Source organism: Hyla sarda, chromosome 2, assembly GCF_029499605.1.
Source record: "Hyla sarda isolate aHylSar1 chromosome 2, aHylSar1.hap1, whole genome shotgun sequence".
Taxonomy (NCBI): Eukaryota; Metazoa; Chordata; class Amphibia; order Anura; family Hylidae; genus Hyla; species Hyla sarda.
The window spans coordinates 308084187-308104718 of NC_079190.1; the positions used below are offsets into that span (position 1 = coordinate 308084187).

The following is a 20532-nucleotide window of genomic DNA, read 5'->3' on the forward strand; positions in this document are numbered from 1 at the left end:
TAGATTACACCAAATATAATTTTTTCAGTATTTCCCTCCTTTTGTAATTCTACCCACAGTGATTCCACCTCCTCAGAATCATCACACACTATGACATCGTTCACACTGACTTTCATACCACTTCTTACATACAGACAGACTCCTCCACCTTTTCTGTTCATTCTATCCTTGCGAAACAATGTAAACCCCTGCAGATTAACAGCCCAGTCATGCGAGGAGTCCAGCCATGTCTCAGTGACCCCAACTATATCAATATGTTCCTCCAGTATCAAGGCCTCAAGCGCCCCCATTTTATTTGCTAGGCTTCTGGCATTTGTGAACATACACTTTACATTTCCATTAAGTTTTACACATATAGTCTCACTAATGGGATTTTCAGAGTTATTGGGGTCAATGTTATTATTTGAGTTATAAGGGCTAATTGTACTATTTAAGTTATTGGGGCTAATGGGATTTTTTGAGTTATTGGGTCTAACGTTATTATTTAAGTTATTGGGGCTAATGGGATTTATATGGATACACCTCAATAAAATGGGAATGGTTGGTGATATCAACTTCCTGTTTGTGGCACATTAGTATACGTGAGGGGGGGACACTTTTCAAGATGGGTGGTGACCATGGCGGCCATTTTTGTTTTTTCAATAGGAAGAGGGTCATGTGAAACATCAAACTTATTGGGAATTTCACAAGAAAAACAATGATGTTCTTGGTTTTAACGTAACTTTTTTATTTCATGAGTTATTTACAAGTTTCTGACCACTTATAAAATGTGTTCAATGTTCTGCCCATTGTGTTGGATTGTGAATGCAACCCTCTTCTCCCACTCTTCACACACTGATAGCAACACCGCAGGAACATTGAACACATTTTATAAATGGTCAGAAACTTGTAAATAACTCATGAAACAATAAAGTTACGTTAAAACCAAGCACATCATTGTTTTTCTTGTTAAATTCCCAATAAGTTTGATGTGTCACATGACCCTCTTCCTATTGAAAAAACAAAAGTTGGATTCAAAATGGCCGCCATGGTCACCACCCATCTTGAAAAGTTTCCCCCCTCACATATACTAATGTGCCACAAACAAGAAGTTAATATCACCAACCATTCCCATTTTATTAAGGTGCATCCATATAAATGGCCCACCCTGTATATGTGGGACTTTAATCTCTAAGCAGGTTTTTTTTCTGTGTTATCTGTACACTGGTTTATTTTATTTTTTTTAATATATCTACTCTGTAGTGGAATATAGCTTATCCCCTTTCCAAAGGATAAGTTATAGATTGGGAAAGGGGGCACGGCGTTGGGTCCGACCGCTGGAACCAACAAGAGGCATGGACTCGAGGGACAGGGACATAATACTCCCCCTTTAAAAAGCATTGGTACGGCCTCACCTGGAATATGCTATTCAGTTTTGGGCACCAGTCCATAAAAGGGATACTGAGTAGCTGGAAAGGGTGCAGAGACGTGCGACTAAACTAATATGGGGCATGGAACATTTTAGCTACGAGGAGCGATTAAAGGAGTTACAATTGTTTAGTCTTGAGAAGAGACGTTTAAGGGGGGATATGATAAACGTATATAAGTATATAAATGGCCCATACAAAAAATATGGAGAAAAACTGTTCCAGGTTAAACCCCCCCCCCCCCCCCCCAAAGGACGAGGGGCACTCCCTCCGTCTGGAGTAGAAAAGGTTTAGTCTAAAGGGGCGACATGCCTTCTTTACCATAAGAACTGTGAATTTATGGAACAGTCTACCTCAGGAACTGGTCACAGCAGGAACAATTAATAGCTTTAAAACAGGGTTAGATACATTCCTGGAACAAAATAACATTAATGCTTATGCAGAATTATAAAACAACATCCCTTCCCCTTATCCCCTTACACCCTTCCCTTCAATTACCTGGTTGAACTTGATGGTTCGGGGCCCGCAGCAGTCCACAGGGAGCACCATGCCGTTCCCAGCAGGAAGCCGCAGCAGACACGCTCCCTCCATGTATCTCTATGGGATGCATGGAGGGGAGTGCCGGCCACCTCGTCATGCGGGGATGGAATATCCCCCTTCCTGCGGACTTCTGCGGCCTTATACAGGAGATTGCGGTGGGTCCCAGCCATCAGACCCCCTGTGATCTATAACTTATCCCCTGTTTTTCGGATAGGGGATAAATTATATTCCACTACAATATTATATTCCACCTTTAAATGAATACTCCAGTGGGAAACAACTTTTTATTTTTTTTTATCAACTGGTGCCAGAAAGTTATACAGATTTGTAAATTACTTCTATTTAATAATCTTAATTCTTCAAGTACTTACCAGCTGCTGTATGGTCCACAGGAAGTTCTTTTCAGTCTGACCACAGTGCTCTCTGTTGACACCTCTGTCCAGGTCAGGAACTGTTCAGAGTAGAATAAAATCCCCATAGCAAACCTTTCATGCTCTGGACAGATTGAGGTGTCAGCAGAGAGCACTGTGGTCAGACTGAAAAAGACTACACAACTGTTACGCCGAGCGCTCCGGGTCCCCGCTCCTCCCCGGAGCGCTCGCAGCGTTCTCTTCTTCACAGCGCCCCGGTCAGACCTGCTGACCGGGTGCGCTGCGATATTGCTCCCAGCCGGGATGCGATTCGCGATGCGGGACGCGCCCGCTCGCGATGCGCATCTCGGCTCCCGTACCTGACCCGCTCCCCGTCTGTGGTGTCCCGGCGCGCGCGGCCCGGGTCTCTGAGATTTAAAGGGCCACTGTGCCACTGATTGGCGCAGCAGGCCTAATCAGTATCTTCACCTGTGCACTCCCTACTTATACCTCACTTCCCCTGCACTCCCTCGCCGGATCTTGTTGCCATTGTGCCAGTGAAAGCGTTTCCTTGTGTGTTCCTAGCCTGTGTTCCAGACCTCCTGCCATTGCCCCTGACTACGATCCTTGCTGCCTGCCCTGACCTTCTGCTACGTCCGACCTCGCTCTTGTCTACTCCCTTGTACCGCGCTTATCTCAGCAGTCAGAGAGGTTGAGCCGTTGCCGGTGGATACGACCTGGTTGCTACCGCCGCTACAAGACCATCCCGCTTTGCGGCGGGCACTGGTGAATACCAGTAGCAACTTAGAACCGGTCCATCGACATGGTCCACGCCAATCCCTCTCTGGCACAGAGGATCCACCTCCAGCCAGCCGAATCGTGACAACAACTTCCTGCAGCTGAGTACTGGAAGGATTAAGGTTTTTATATAGAAGTAATTTACAAATCTATTTAACTTTCTGGCAACAGTTGATTTGAAAAAAATTGTTCTCCACTGGAGTACTCCCTACCTTATTACAATACTTAAAGGTGTACTCCCGTGGAAAACTTTTTTAATTTTTTTAAATCAACTTGTGCCAGAAAGTTAAACAGATTCGTGAATGACTTCTATTAATAAATCTTTACTCTTCCAGTACTTTTTTTAGCAGCTGTATGCTACAGAGGAAATTCTTTTCTTTTTGTATTTTTTATGTCTTGTCCTCTGTGCTCTCTGCTTACACCTGATGCCCATATCAGGAAATGTCCAGAGCAGGAGAAAATCCCCATTGCAAACCTATGCTGCTCTGTACAGTTCCTGACATTGTCAGATGTGTCAGCAGAGAGCACTGTGGACAGGACAAAAAAGAAAAGAATTTCCTCTGAAGCATACAGCTGTTAAAAAGTACTGGAAGGGTAAAGATTTTTTTATTGAAGTTATTTGCAAATCTGTTTTAAAAAAAAAATATAATTCCACCGCAGTACCCCTTTAGTAACTTCAATTGGCAACCAAGCTATTGATGGGTGACTCTGGATGTGTCTGCATTGTATTCTAATATCCTGCATGATAGAGGTCTTGATGCCATAAGAGACGTCCTGGAATTCACTGATGCCCAGCACTCAGAACTATTTCATTTGTGATTCTATTGAATTTATTTTAAAACATAACTTTTTCTCCTTCGGGCACCATGTATATGTACAAGTCCATGGAACTGCCATGGGCGCACAATTTGCCCCTGCATTTGCAAATCTCTATATGGGTGCATATAAAGATAAGTACATCTATAATCATCATAAATGGATCAAGAACTTCAAGCTCTATAAACAATATAATGATGATCTTTTATTTATTTGGGAAGGATCTGAAAGTGACTTCCAGAATTCACAGAATATCTCAATCAGAAGACATTTAATATGACATTGAGTGGCAAATGCTGTAAAAAAGGTAGGGAGTACCTTGATTTGGAATTGAGCAACAATGATAATATTCATCACAAAAATATACATTAACAAGGTTGACTGTATCAGTCTGCTATCGTTTGATAGATGCCATTTTAAGAAATGGAAATTGAACCTCCCATATGGACAATTTCACTGGCTCTGCAGGAATTGTGCAAGGGTGAGTGATTACAAGCTCCAGAGCAAGACCATCTCTGAAAAGTTGGCTGAGAAAGATACCCACTAAGATTCCCAATGGGGAGATCGAGTACTACCACTCCCATACAAAATGTGAGGAATAAGAGATCCAAAACCTTTCAAACATAACTTCCTCACCACTTATTCTGCTTCACACAATGCCGTTTGAAGTTTACTTAAATATTGGATAATCTTGACACAAGATCCAATTTTGATTGGACAGATTCCTCTAAAACCGCATATTACGTTAAGGAGTATTAGAACCTTGACAAATATATGGGCTTCCAGTCGTCTGAAGGAGATGGCAAAACCACGTATCACATCCCACCTCACTCCAGGGGTATTTAGATGCGGAAGTTATTCTTGCAAATGACGTCAAAATATTATCAATGGTACTGGTACAACTACCTTTAGCAGCAATGTCACAAAGCAATCATTCTCCATCAGTCAGATTGATTGCTCTACGTCATATGTGATTTATCTGTATGCATGTTCCTGTGAACTACAATACATTGGCCGGACTATGCAGCAGTTTACCAAGCCTTGCTCGTAACAGCAACTTTTCAGTGTTCACCCTGACAGCAATTGAACGTATTTACAGTGAAATTCACAATAGATTTGAGAGACTACAATGTTACGTACTTACATAGTTAGTACGGTTGAAAAAAAACTTACGTCCATAAAGTTCAACCAGGCAATTGAATGGTAGGGGTGTGGCGCGATATTGGGGAAGGGATGGGATTTTATATTTCTTCATAAGCATTAATGTTATTTTGTTCCAGGAATGTATCTTACCCTGTTTTAAAGCTGTAAAATTTTCCTGCTGTGACCAGTTCCTGAGGTAGACTGTTCCATAAGTTCACAGTTCTTATGGTAAAGAAGGCGTGTCGCCCCTTGAGACTAAACCTTTTCTTCTCCAGACGGAGGGAGTGCCCCCTCGTCCTTTGGGGGGGTTTAACCTGGAACAGTTTCCCCCCTTAAACGTCTCTTCTCAAGACTAAACAATTGTAACTCCTTTAATCGCTCCTCATAGCTAAGATGTTCCATGCCCCCATATTAGTTTTGTCGCGCGTCTCTGCACCCTTTCCAGCTCCACAGTCTCCCTTTTATGGACTGGTGCCCAAAACTGAACAGCATATTCCAGATGAGGCCGTACCAATGCTTTATAAAGGGGAGTATTATGTCCCTGTCCCTCGAGTCCATGTCCCTTTTTATGCATGACAATATCCTGCCGGCCTTGGAAGCAGCAGCCGGACATTGCATGCTATTCTGTAGTCTGTGATCTACAAGTACACCCAGATCCTTCTCTACCAGTGACTCTGCCAGTTTAATCCCTCCTAAGACATACGATGCATGCATGTTATTAGTACCCAGATGCATAACTTTACATTTATCCACATTGAACCTCATTTGCAAAGTGGATGCCCAGACACTTAGTCTATCCAAGTCATCTTGTAACCTATACACCTCCTCTATAGACTGTACCGTGCTACAAAGCTTGGTGTCATCTGCAAAAGCTTGGTGTCATCTGCCCTGATATATAATCAGCCCTGATATATAAAATAATACACTAGGTCTTAACGAAGCAATGGACATCATTCGCTAGGTTATTGTCCCTTGAACTGGTTACAAAGTGGCTTAAGGATAACAAAGTCAATGTTTTGGAGTGGCCATCACAAAGCCCTGATCTCAGTCCTATTTAAAATTGATGTTATACACAGAAGCAGTGGGTTTCTAGTGTGCATTAAAATACATCCACAGGTGTGTCTCTAATTAACTCATGTTGCCAATAAACTTCAGAAGTTTCCAAGGACATTTCATCATATGGGCTGTCCCAAATTGTTTAAAGACATAGTAATCCTAGTGTATGTAAACTTTTAACTTTGCAGAAAGTAATAAAAATGCCTTAAAAATTCTCTCTTGCATTATTCTGGCATTTGGCAAATATACGCTACATATATGGTAATCATTTTGGTAATCTTAATTAAACCAAAACGGGTAAGGTTTATTTTGAGTATATGTGAGATAGTGAGAAAAACATGCATATGTGTCTTTTTATATAATGTATGTAAACTTCTTGTTTCAACTGTATATACATATCCTTTTCTTTTCACTTGCCATATAATGATGTAGGCTAGATAACATCTGTCCATGTGGGTGATGGACCCCGTTGCGGTTGTCTATTCTATTTCTTTCCTATTTATTATTTATTATTCATGTATATTCATCAATCATATTGCGGAGCTTATTTAGTGTTTTTATAGATAGTTTGCCGTTAGTACATGTATTAGGGCGGGGATTCACACAATAAGAGAGAACAGCACAGGACCAGTTCACTGTGCTTGTGGTCGACCGGAGGGCCACTCCAGCGTCAACACATATCCAGGTAGCTGGCCACAGCACAAAGATGGAAGATTCATTAGATTCATATTAAGTGCAATGATTTATTGGTTCCCCACATGCAATGTTTCGGCTACGTGTCAGCCTTTGCTTGATTAAGACTGACACTGACCCGAAACATTGCATGTGGGGAACCAATAAATCACTGCTCTTCCGCCTTTGTGCTGTGGCCTGATACCTGCATATGTATTAGGCCGGGGTCTACTCTCAATGGCGCCAGTTTCACATGTATATATAGACAGTGTTTATATCTTTGTATCACACCAGTACATCTGACAAAGGGGCTCAGACACCCTTAAAGGCATTGTGTGGCTTAAAGGGGTACTCCACCCAAGGATCCTTTTTAGGGATGATGCATACCTGGATTTTCAGTGGAAGTTATTTTCACGTATCTCATGAAATGTTCGATTAGGTTCAAGTCATTGCTCTTGCTGGGCCACTCAAAGACATTCAAAGTTGTTTCTAAGCCACTCCTTTGTATTGTCTTTGCTGTGTGCGTATTAGGAAATGCAGGAAATGCAACAGCATGTATTGTACATGTTGTATTAATAGCACTTTACCAATAGATAGCACTGTGCAGTTATCATAACTGGTTGGATATACCTGTGATCTTGTTTCTCATATTTTGAGAGTCCTTAAGGTGATTTTTTTATGCTTTCTTGTGGTGTCTTTTTGGTCATTAGAAAGATAGAGAGGGGGGACTTATTAATGTACCTGGGGGTGGAGCGGAGGGAAGGCTTCATAGGAAAAAAAAAACATACACCATTGTATTGCATGTTGACTAATGCCGGAAGCCAATAAAACAGAGGAACTGGAGTGGTTGATGTCTGAAGAAAATTATGACATAGTGGGTATAACAAAAAACTTGGTTGGACGATAGCTGTGACTGGGCGGTCAACATATAGTCTATTCAGGAAGGATCAGATAAAACGGAAAGGGGGGGGGAAAGAGTTTGTCTTTATGTAAAATCCAGTCTGAAGGCCGCACTGCAAGAGGATATATGATAGGGAAACAATAATGTGGAGTCATTATGGGTAGAAATATATGGAGATAAAAATGAAAATTATGGGGTTTGCTATTAGCCACCAAACATAATGAAAGAGCCAGAAGATCAATTACTGAGGCAAATAAACAAGGCAGCAAATCAGAATGAGGTGATAATAATGGGGGATTTTAACTATCCTGATATAAACTGGGAGACTGAGACCTGTGAATCTCATAAAGGAAACAGATTTCTGACTATAGCTAAAGACCATTATCTGTCCCAAATGGTGCAGGGCCCGGCCAGAGGGGATGCCTTACTAGACTTAATATTAACCAACAGACCTGACAGAGTAACTAATGTGCAGGTAGAAGGACACCTAGAAAAATCCGGGTGGGATTCTGTATTAAATGGGAGAACACTTGGGACGACTGACGTGGAAAAAGACTTAGGAGTCTTAGTTAACAGTAAATTTAGCTGTAGTGACCAGTGTCGGGCAGCTGCTGCCAAGGCTAATAAAATCATGGGGTGCATCAATAGGGGCATAGATGCCGACGACAAGGAAATAATTCTAACGCTGTACAAACAAATCACTACTCAGATCACACACAGAATACTGTGTACAGTACTGGGCACCAGTGTACAAGAAAGATATAGTGGAGCTGGAGAGGGTTCAAAGACGGGCAACCAGGGTAATACAGGGAATGGGAGGACTACAGTACCCAGAAAGGGTTATTTAGTTTAGAAAAAAGAAGGCTTAGGGGAGACCTAGTAACTATGTATAAATATATCAGGGGACAGTACGGAGATCTCTCCCATGATCTATTTATACCCAGGACTGTATCAATAACAAAGGGGCATCCTCTACGTCTTGCGGAAAGAAGGTTTCTACACCAGCACAGACGGGGGTTCTTTACTCTAAGAGCAGTGAGACTGTGGAATTCTCTGCCTGAGGAGGTGGTCATGGTGAACTCTGTAAAAGAATGCAAAAGGGGTTGGATGCATTTTTGGAGAATAATAACATTACTGGTTATGTATACTAGATTTATAAGGACAGAAGGTTGATCCAGGGATTTATTCTGACTGCCATATTTGGAGTCGGGAAGGAATTTTTACCTTTAGTATGAGGGTTTTTTGCCTTCCTCTGGATCAACGGAGTAGGGACTCATTAGGGATATAGGTTAAACTTGATGGACTCTGGTCTTTTTTCAACCTTATGAACTATGTTACTAAATTGATGTCAGGCCTGTCTGTCAAAAGTATAAATGTTCTGGTTTCAATAGGTTATTGCACCATAAAGCTTCATATATCTTGAAATACCTTTGTGCATAAACAATATGGCGTAGGTTCCATGTGCTAGATGTTATAAATCTGATCCTGGCTATTTAACCCCTCAAATGCTGTGTTCAGTAACATTGTTATTCTCTTTTAGACAAAAGATTGTATGGTCCTTTCCACCAAGCTGTCATTTTTCTTAGATGAGCTGCTTTGGGTCCTCACAGACTCTCAGCTACGGGCATTGCTTTCATATACAAAATCCCTAAGTGAAGCTGTCCAAAAATCTGTGAGGCAAAAAGAGCAGTTTGGAGTGGGACAGGTAAGTTTAAGGACTTTTGCACTATAGCCTTCTAAAAATCATAACTCTTTAAATTTTCCACCTACAGGCCCATTTGAGGGCTTATTTTTTTTTGCCACCAATTTTACTATGTAATTGAAAAACCAAAAAAATTTATTATTTGTGGGGATGAAATTGAATAAAAATGCCATTTTGTAACTTTTGCAAAAAATAAATAAAAAAGCGGATATACTAAAGTGCAATGCACACCTATTAGTAACAACAATATTCTTTATGTAATATATCTTCATTAGCAAATTATATGCAAAAATACATTGATACAAATAGACACAATACAATTGGAATTTCTCTAACCAGAGCAAATTCCTATGAAACCTGAGTGGAGGATATAACCACCCTCAAGGGGGCACATGTATATAAATGATGGCACTGCTCCTTCCGTTCAAACCTCCAACTTAATGTGTAAATAATATATGTGGCAACAAAAACAGTTACCTAGTGTACAGAAATTAAATTCACAATGTGGCATCAAGGCAAAGTAATGTTGCCCTGTGCTCTATACACAGGTTCGACTGGTTTCCCTACAGAGCATAAGTATAACAATAAATACAAAAATAAAACATGCAAACCAATGCAGGGTACCTGACGGGATTAGAGGGATGTCTCATAGAGAGGCTGAAACGTTGCATTTTTGGAACATGGAGTACCACTTTTTTACTTTTGGAAGCATAGTTTTGTTAGATTAACCCTTTGGAGTAATGACATTGTGATTTTAGTGCTTTCACTGACATGATTTAGCCAGTAGATTGCATGTTGGGGTGGGGTGTGGTATTTATGCACTGGCATCACAAGGTGCTATGTGAGCAGAATGGAAAGCAACAGCAAAGCAAGGGAAGGTTTACACAGAGCATTAACCTGATGATGGTGACAAGCCTGCAGGGAGGGGACTACGTTTAGGAGGTAGTATTTATAACATACAGTAGTAGAAAGATATATACACAATGGACAGCTGCTCAGAATTGGTCTGGTGGTCATAGATAAGAGTGAAGCTTTTTTTAACCTTTCAGACACAGTGTAGATTCTCTGAGGGAGGCAAGCAGACTCACAGATTGCAGTAGCTCAGCCCAGGTACTTTCTCCTTCTCCTGCTCACACACTATTTCCTGCGTTCTGTCTTAGGGTGGGTTCACCTTACGGGAACCACATCCGCAGCCATATCTCATTCATTTAAATGAGCTGACCGGAGTCATATAGTGACCCGTATCCGGTTTTGTTACCGGACCTAAAACTATGGAATACCACTTTTTTGGGTCCCGTCAGAAAACCGGATACAGGGCAAAAATGAGCTAACCAAAGTCACTATATGACTCCGGTCGGCTCATTAAAATGAATGAGATACGGGCCGGTTCTGGCTGGGATACGGAAGCACCCGGTTTTTACTCCCCCAGCTGGTTCCAGTTCCCATAAGCTCAAAACGTAATGTGAACCCACCCTTAGTCTGTTTGCTGCTAGAGACAGAGTCCCCTTAATAACAGCAGTTTGCCGAATAGTGAAGTCCATTCTTGTGGATTTTTCTAAGCCAAGGCACAACTTTTGATAAGTAAAGTGATTCATAATTATGTTAGTAATCACATAGGCTACTAAGGGAAGGTGTGTAACAACGGTGACCATTTTATTTCTATAAAGAAAATTAGGTCGGCTTAGTCTTAAATTTGTAATTTGATGCTTTGAAATATTATGGTCTTTTACAGGTGCCATCCCCCACTACTCCACCACAGTGGTCACTTTCCTCTCCCATTTCCAGCACTTCTAGCCTTGGACAGTATTTCGACAAATTTGATGTGAAGGAAAGCTCATACCATTTTCTCATCTCAAGGCTAGAAATACATGTGTGTGATGAAAGCCAAACAAGAGGTACAGGTATGTGTATTTAAAAGGGATTCAAGTTCATTAAAAGGAAAAGTGTAGATGTGGAGTTTTAGACCAGAGCTTCTTAAACAGTATGGCCATCTAGTTGTTGGTGAGGCAGTTTTCACAAAAGTGACTATAAGCTTCAGATTCCCTGGATGCAACAATCTCTTGTTTAGCAACGTTATTAACAATTTTTGTTCTTATTTTAATGTTATGCACAGTTTAGGAGGTAAGTGAAAGGTAGACTGAGCAATGTTTTTAATTTTTGCATGGACTTCCACCCCAGATAGTAAGGCCCAGACAACCCCGTTGTCTGTCTAATGAGGCAGAAGACCTCTTTGGGAAAACACCCACATCATGGGGAGCTTTATCAAACCTTGGGCTGAAGATCAGTGGAGTAGTAGCCCTGAGCAACCAATCAGATTGCTTCTTTCTAAATTTTAATGCAGCTGAAAAATTTGTTCAGTTTTCAACAAACTGCAGTGTGCGTGTGCGGGAGATGATGAAGGGTTATGCTGTGTGTTGGAGAACTTTAATTGATTTGTCACATGGCAAAGTGGTGCAGTTAATCCAGTATTCCATTGTGATTCCCACTGAGCTATTTGTCAAGGAATCTCTTGCCATAGGCAGAGTGCAGTTATAAAATCTCTGGAAGCTAGAATTCTGTGAAACAACTTGTAAACATACACACAACCCCACATGCGCCCATCTGCAGCACGGACCTGTGAGGACACCACATGGAATATAGAAGAGGAAAATGTCCAGCACAGTTCTAAGTCAGGCATATACAGAATGTGAAAATACAAGTGATTTTAAACTTTATTTTCTGTCTGGGCAGCTTCCATGTCTTCGGAATTGGGTGTCCTCGGACCCTTTGCCGAATGCAGAGCATCATCTGGCCCACTGTTTACACCTCACCTCACAGAGGGCCTTCTTGGAGGGTTCACCCCCACAGGTCCGGGAACTCATACTGTTACATAAACTAGCCTTGCAGGTCTGTCACCAAATGCAAACAGTCCCCTCTTTCACTGACATTAAGGCTGACCTCCCCTCTGGGACAACTCTGACCGATGAGCACTGGTAAGAGATCATGGCCTCCCACCTTACAGTCTCTCTGTCTGCGAACAACAAACTGATTCAGTAATATATCGTACATCATAGTTATTGCACTCTGGTCAGGCTTTTCAGGATTAGACAGATGCCCTTTGATGCCTGCCACAGGTGCCATGCCCCTAGGTCTGATTTCTGGCACATGAATTGGATGTGCCTGTCCATTCAATCCTATTGGCAGGATATTGTTGACTTCATTTCTTCTCTGATCTCTTTCTGTTCCGTTAGATCCCCTGATCTGTCTCTTTGGGGTTCTTCAAGAGTCCTGGCAGCATCATATGAGGATTTTTCTATGGGAGGTTTTGTTCCTGGCCAGAAAGACGGTGGCTGTAAAATGAATCGACCTCCGTCCTACCTCCCTCCCGTAGTGGAAAAAAAATGTTAATGCTATTATCCCATTTGAGTAGCTAGTCTTTAAGCATAGACAATGCCCTAATAAGTTCCATATGTTATGAGGGGTCTGGTGTAGTTCTCCCTTGACTCGGAACTCCTTGCTGTCCTTGAGCACACTTGATTCCCCCTTTTAACCCCCCTTTCTGTCTTCCTCTTTTTATTTTCCTTTTGCTCTTCCCTTCCTCATTCTTTTCTCTCCTCTCTGGTATGTGATTTGATGGATCCCTCTACCCGTGAGAAGGAACTCTTTCACACCCAATCTAGCATCCTATTTTGTTCAATGTCATATAGGAGGTGTTTTATGCTTAAGTTTTAGGTTTATGGTTTATTTAGGTTGTATTTTTGAGACGTTTGCATTCACTGTGATTTGCAGCTGTCCTGAATCTCTATACATCATAATGTGCTGACTGTTCTTTTGTCATATGCTTTCATGGTCTGTATTTACGCTGTATGGATATTTACTCATATTTCAAGTAAAAGAGAAAAAAACGCATCAAGTATTGCTGGATCAGGATAGTGTGAACAGAGGCATAAAGATCTAATAATGCAAGATTACACACTGCCTCTTGTTTATATCGCCAGGAAATCTTCTATTAGTCTTTAGTATCCAAAACCCCTCACGATTCAACAACTTCTATTTGTGATTACCATCCCTGGTAATCAGTGTGAGCGAAAATATTGTTGGGGTTCCTTGCTCTCCAGGTCTTGTAAGCATGGCAGACATTGTGGTTGTTTCCTCTGGTATGGTTCAGACTTTTGTGTCCTTTGGTGATCGTGTACATGTTTACTGCATTGTTGCACTAGCACTTTCCTTTCTAATGTATACTTGTGCTGTACCTTGCTTACAACTTAGGTGTTGATACTGTCGACCTGATTATGTATAGCTCCTCCTGTGATTAGCGTGTTGTTTTCTTGTGGGTAGGTATGTTATATTGTTTGAGCTTTTATGTATTTTTTTTTCAATATAGGTTCATGATTTTTCACACTATCTTTCTGTCAGTGCAGTTTTTTGTTGTGAGGATCAGTATAGTGTGAACAGAGGCATAAAGAAAATCTAATAATTAATGACTTACATCCTGCCTCTTGTTCATACCACCAGGAAATCTTGTGTTCAACTTTTGTATCCAAAAAACCTCATGATCCAACAACTTCTTTTTGTGATTACCACCCCTGGCAGAAGAATTAACTCTCTCAATACCTTGTACAGATAATGTGGAAAAATGACCTCCATGTTTTTCAGTGCAATGTTGTTCTACCATGGAAACATGACATGAGTGGAAGTGAGATATATCAGATAAATGTTAATAATGTTAAGAGCACTAGATGTACAGCCCACATATTTAACTCTACATGGCTTTATGCCGTATGTTTAATTAGTGGTAAATGAAGAGAGATTAGGCTACAAACATTCTCCTGCATTAGCTATGAGGATCAAGTGACCAATGCATCATTCTTTTGTGTACAGTTAATGCACAAGATGTCAGTCCTTTAAATTCTGTAATATTCAGTGTATGCAAAACTCTTCAGTGTACTTTTCAAACACCTTTAATGTGTGAAGATAAACAGTCACCTGATAACTTTCTTAGCATTTTAGCTGGAACATTTGTACTGGCACAATACATTTTCCTATTGCAATAGCTGTATGAATGTGTGTTTTTTTTTTTTGTTTTTTTTAAATGAACTTTTATTCATTTTTTGGTGGGGGTAGAAGGCTGAGGGAAAAAAAAAAAAAATATTGATTGCCTAGTATTTTTCCCAAAATAAAGGCATATTTAATGGAAATATATTTGTGTCACTGCATTTCAATTGTCATTCTATTTTTCTATTGCTAAAGCCTTATTAAAAGAGAGATCCCATGCAGAACAGTTTTCTGCCATTATGCCTGAGTTGCCAGAATATATTGACAATCTAACACAATGGGCAGCACATTGAACACATTTTATAAGTGGTCAGAAACTTGTAAATAACTCATGAAAGAATAAAGTTTTTCTGGTGAAATTCCCAATAAGTTAGATGTATCACATGACCCTCTTCCTATTGAAAAAACAAAAGTAGGATTCAAAATGGCCGACTTAAAATGTCCGCCATGGTCACCACCCATCTTGAAAAGTTTCCCCCCTCACATATACAAATGTGCCACAAACAGGAAGTTAATATCACCAACCATTCCCATTTTATTAAGGCGTATCCATGTAAATGGCCCACCCTGTAGTGACTTACCGCATAATAGAGGTGCCAAATTGATTGTGGGTCGAGAAAAGGAATTTCCTCTACCACCGACACATCAATGTTGGTGAGAGAGCAAGAGAATTTGGTCCCATCAAAGCTGCAGTGACCTGCAGGCAAAAATTAACATCAAACATAAAATAAAGTTTTAATAAAAAGGAAAATGTACAAAACAAATGGAAAATTGCTGTAGGTCACTGGAGTTAGTCAAATAGTTTATCCAAAAACCATGTTAGTTCCACAATCGTCCCATTATTGGGAATGATGATGTACAGCGGTATGACCTAGGCAGTCATCCAGAAAAAACCTTGTTGTCAAGGATATGATTAACCCCTTGAGGTCATTTTCACTTTAAGGACGCAGCCATTTTTGCAAATCTGACCACTGTCACTTTAAAGGAGTTCTATAATGCAACTTTTTTTTAGACCATAACGTTCCTCTCTGCTTTACCTTTATGCGCATGTCTTCCTTTCTGAAATTGGTCCAGCCGTTCCTCCACCATATCGCCGCAAATTTCCCACACTTCCTGGGTTATGGAGTCCTGGAGGATGATGTAAAAATAGTCATCCCCTAAGCTCCCTTGCTTCTGTTTCCTGTCCCTCCGTGCCTCCCTCCTCATCCTCCCCATTCATTTAAATAAACACACCCCTCCCTGCAGCCCATGCCACTAAAGCCGCCCCTAAATTCCTTTGTGAATCTCCCTGTTAGTTACGGCAACGTAACTAACAGGGAGATGATTGGCTAATATTAACACATGTCATGAGATGAGTGCGCAGGTGCGGACGGACGCGGTTGATAGGCTGGGGGAATACAGAGGAGTTTGTACAGCCCAGCGAATCGGGGCTGTGCAAACGAAGATCATGTGAATATGCAAAGTGTGGGAGTGACCCACAGGAGGCTGGGGCGGCTGGCAGACAGCAGGGAGGATCTTAGCAATGGTAACGTTTCGTTAACAAGGTAGCCGCAGCAGAGCGAATGCAGTGGGTACGAAATTCATCAAGGAGAATCAGTGGCTGAACTTCCGGTTTCGGAGAAGTCTGGTATTACTGCAGATATCGTAATGGAGGTAAATGACAAACTTATATAACTTCAGCAGAGGTTTAACATGGTCTAAAAAGATTTTGTTCTGGAGTACTCCTTTAAGCATTAATAACTTTGGGATGCTTTTACCTTTCATTCTTATTCCGAGATTGTTTTTTTCATGACATAATCTACTTTAACATAGTGGAAAATTTTCATCATTATTTGCATTTTTGGGTGAAAAATCCCCAAATTTCATGAAATTGTGAAAATTGTAATGGAAAATGGATATTCCAAATAAATTATATATTGATTCACAAATATAATATGTCTACTTTATGTTGACATCATAAAGCTGACATGTTTTTAAGTTTTGAAGACATTAGAGGGCTTCAAAGTATAGCACCAATTTTCAAAACTTTCCCGAAAATTTTTAAATCTGAATTTTTCAGGGACCAGTTAAGTTGAAGTGGATTTGAGGGTCCTTTCTCTGAGAACTTTCCCATAAATGACCCCCTTATAGAAACTGCACCCCTCAAAGTATTAAAAATGACATTCAGAAAGTTTAACCCTTTAGGTGTTTCACAAGAATAGCACCAAAGTGGAAGAGCAAAATCAAAATCTGCATTTTTTACAAGAAAATTTTCTTGTAGACCCATATATATATTATTTTTACACGGGGTAAAAGGAGAAAAAGCCCCCCAAAATTTGTAACCCAATTTCTCTTGAGTAAGTAAATACCTCATGTGTGGATGTAAAGTGCTTTGTGGACGCACTAGAGGGCCCAGAAGAGAATGAGCGACAATGGTATTTTAAAGAGCGAATTTTGCTGAAATGGTTTTTGCAGGGCATATCGCATTTATTAAGCCCCCATGGTGCCAGAACAGCAAAAACACCCCACATGGCATACTATTTGGGAAACTACACCCCTCAAGGAACGTAACAAGTGGTACAGTGAGCTTTAACACCCCACAGGTGTTTGACAAGTTTTCAATAAAATTAAGCGTGAAAATGAAAAAAAAAATTCACTAAAATGCTGCTTTTACCCCAAATTTTTCATTTTCTCAAGGGGTAATAGGAGAAAATGTCCCCCAAAATTTGAAACCCCATTTCTCTCCAGTAAAGAAATACCTCATATGTGGATGTAAAGTGATCTGTGGGTGCACTAGAGGGCTCAGAAGGGAAGGAGCGACATTGGGTTTTTGGGAAGCGAATTTTGAAATCGTTTTTGGAGGGCTTGTCACATTTAGGAAGCCCCCATGGTGCCAGAACAGCAAAAGCACCCCACATGACACACTATTTGGGAAACTACACCCCTCAAGGAATGTAACAAGGGGTGCAGTGAGCATTTACACCCCACAGGCGTTTGACAGATCTTTGTAACACTGGGTTGTCCAAATGAAAAATTACATTTTCGTTTTCACGGACCACTGTTCCAAAAATCTGTCAGACACCTGTGGCATGTAAATGCTCACTGTACCTCTTGTTAGATTCCGTGAGGGGGGTAGTTTCCAAAATGGGGTCACACGTGTGTGTTTATTTTTTTGCGCTTATGTCAGAACCGCTGTGACCAGCAGCCACCCCTGTGCAAATCACCAGTTTAGGCCTCAAATGTACATGGTGCGCTCTCACTCCTAAGCCTTGTTCTGCACCACGCATAGCATCTTACGCCCAGATATGGGGTATTTCCGTACTTGGGAGAAAGTGTGTTACAAATTTTGGGGGTCTTTTTTTTTCCTTTTACCTCCTATTTAAATGAAAAGCATGGGGCAACACTAGCATGTTAGTGTAAAAAATAAAAAAAATTTACACTAACATTCTGGTATAGACCCCAACTTTTCCTTTTCATAAGGGGTAAAAGGAGAAAAAGCCACCAAAAATTTGTAGCGCAATTTCTCCTGAGTACAGTGATACCCCAAACTGTTGCTTTGAAATACGACTGGGCTCCGAAGTGAGAGAGTGCCATGCACATTTGAGGCTTAAATTAGGGATTTTTATAGGGGTGTACCCAGATGCAAGCGTTATACTTGCCTCCTCCACCAAAAATACTGTTCGTCAGTTTTCCCCAAACAGGGTGCCCCAGCTGTTGCAAAACTCCCAACATGCCTGGACAGTCAATGGCATTTTTATTTTGCAACAGCTGGAGGCTCCGTTTTGGAAAAAACTGACGTACAAGACGTTTTTATTTTTATTGGGGGGGCAATCTAAGGGGGTGTATATGTAGTCTTTTACTCTTTATTATGTGTTAGCGTAGTGTTTTTAGGCTACATTCAGACGGACGGGGGTTTACAGTGTGTTTCCCGCTGCAGCAGAAAATTTGCTGCATTTCAAACTTGAAGCGGGAAACTTGTTGTAAACCCCCGCCCATGTGAACGTACCCTGTACATTCACATGGGGGGCAAAACTACAACTCCCAGCATGCACAGACAGACCGTGCATGCTGGGAGTTGTGGTTATGCAACAGCTGGAGGCACACTTGATGGGATTGGGAAACGCTGAGTTAGGTAACAGAGTACCACAGTGTTTCCTCACCACTGTCTGTTTCCTAACTCAGTGTTTCCCAACCCGTGTGTTTCCAGCTGTTGCAAAACTACAACTTCCAGCATGCATGGTCTGTCAGGGCATGCTGGGAGTTACAGTTTTGCAACAGCAGGAGACACATGGGTTGGGAAACACCGATTTAGGAAAAAGACAATGGTTCCCAACCAGTTTGCCTCCGGTTGTTGCAATATTACAACTCCCAGCATGCCCAGACAGCCGAAGGACTTGTTGGGAGTTGTAGTTATGCAACAACTGGAGGAGAACCGTTTGGAGACCACTAGTGGTCTCCAAACTGTAGCCCTCCAGATGTTGCAAAACTTCAACTCCAAGCATGCCCAGACTGCCCAGGCATGCTGGAAGCTGTAGTTCTGCAACGCCTGAAGGGCCAGATGTTGCTGAACTACAACTCCCAGCATGCCTGGACAGTCTTGGCATGCTTTGATTTGACATCTGTATAGTGGTCTCCAAACTGTGCACTTCCAGATATTGCAAAACTACTGACAGCTCCGATCATCTCCATTTTCCGGGCTATCAGGTCATCAGAGACCCGATCAGCCTGTAATCACCGCAAGTCATTTGCAGGGGATGACTGGTGAATGATTTCAGCAGGCATCTCGGTCCGGTTCCTGCCCGCCGCACGGCGGGGACTGAAATTTCCATGGGCGTACAGGTACGCCTTTGGTCTTTAAGTACCAGGGAGCAAGGGTGTACCTGTACGGCCTTTATCCCCAAGAGATTAAAAGAAGCTAGCTTAGGTTTTGTATTTTTAATAAATCCTGGCATTTCTGGAATCATAGGCTGCAGCATGGAATCAACCCATGCACTGAGTCTTTCATGGAGAAGGGACATTCCCACAACAATAGGTCTCATAGGGGATGGCAAGCAATCCTTGTGGACTTTGGGGAGACATCCGGGAATATCAATTGTAATTCTTGATCCCTATCAAGTGCCTTAACTGGAGGGACTCAAGCCCGACTTGTGGACTGAAAACTGTTTACAAGCTCATCAGAGCGAAGGACTTGTGGAGCTTGTTCCAGGGCTCCCTAAGGCCACTGTAGAGACTGTTTGGGACAATGTAGCCTCTGCAAGACTGACCAATGAACACAAGGACTTGGGGGACTGTCTCTGAGGTCATTTATGCATGCCTGTGATCTGAGCAAATCCAGGTACTGCCCCAGGCGCCCCTTATGAGGAAACATATGTGTATGTCTTTTGGCAAGTGCCCCTTTGTGCAGGGTCTATTGAACGCCCTGGCACTTGAACTTAGGGTCTTCCTGGGCACCGAGCCTCTATCGTACTGTTAAGGATTGTCCGAGGGTGAGGCTTTCAAATGTGATTGACTGTACTGATATATACTGCCAAGTGCCGACATAAGAAAATATACACCACACAGGATGTTGGTATAACTCAGCTTGGGGGAGCAGCTCAGGAAACTCAGCTGCTCCCTCAAAAGAGTTCTGTTTAATCTAGGAAGTACATTTAGTTTTTACATTGGACCAAGAAGGAGGTTTAGTTTTGACATCAGAATTAGCATGTTACATTTTGATTGGTTGTTTGATTGTGTCTGGATATATTAGCATATCTAGTGTCCATTAATTTCTTGGCAGAAGTTTCTCTACTGGGAAATTCCAGAGTTCTCTGTTTGTCAGATATTTTATCTTTCTACTCCTTATCTCGGTTGTATCGGCTTCATGCAAGGCCTCAATTGTAGTCATGAGCATATTGCAAGCTGATGTATATGGGTTAAGTGCTAGGTAACAAATATATTTTTCCAGCAGCAATGGCATATTAGTATTAGTATATTGATCAGTCATTAGAAACATAAGGGTCATCCCTATCAGTACCATTCAGTGCTTTATGGACTATTTCCTGGCATTCCTGGGGTTCATGATGTGCAGGCCATCCAGGAAGCTTGGCACCTTATGAATGGTTTTAAGGATGCTATATGGCTGGCCAGGAACCGCCT

The 20532-nt window shown here is 41.5% G+C and overlaps 1 protein-coding gene across 6 annotated transcripts in view; it reads left to right on the plus strand.

Moving 5' to 3' along the window:
* The window catches only part of LOC130356321 (bridge-like lipid transfer protein family member 3A), a 191677-nt gene that overhangs the window by 120835 nt on the left and 50310 nt on the right, over positions 1-20532 (plus strand). For all 6 annotated transcript variants that reach the window (XM_056557649.1, XM_056557648.1, XM_056557651.1 and 3 more), the window contains 2 exons: positions 9223-9387; positions 11117-11285. In XM_056557649.1, the coding sequence (XP_056413624.1) occupies positions 9223-9387; positions 11117-11285 (334 nt within the window). The remainder of the gene's footprint in view (positions 1-9222; positions 9388-11116; positions 11286-20532) is intronic.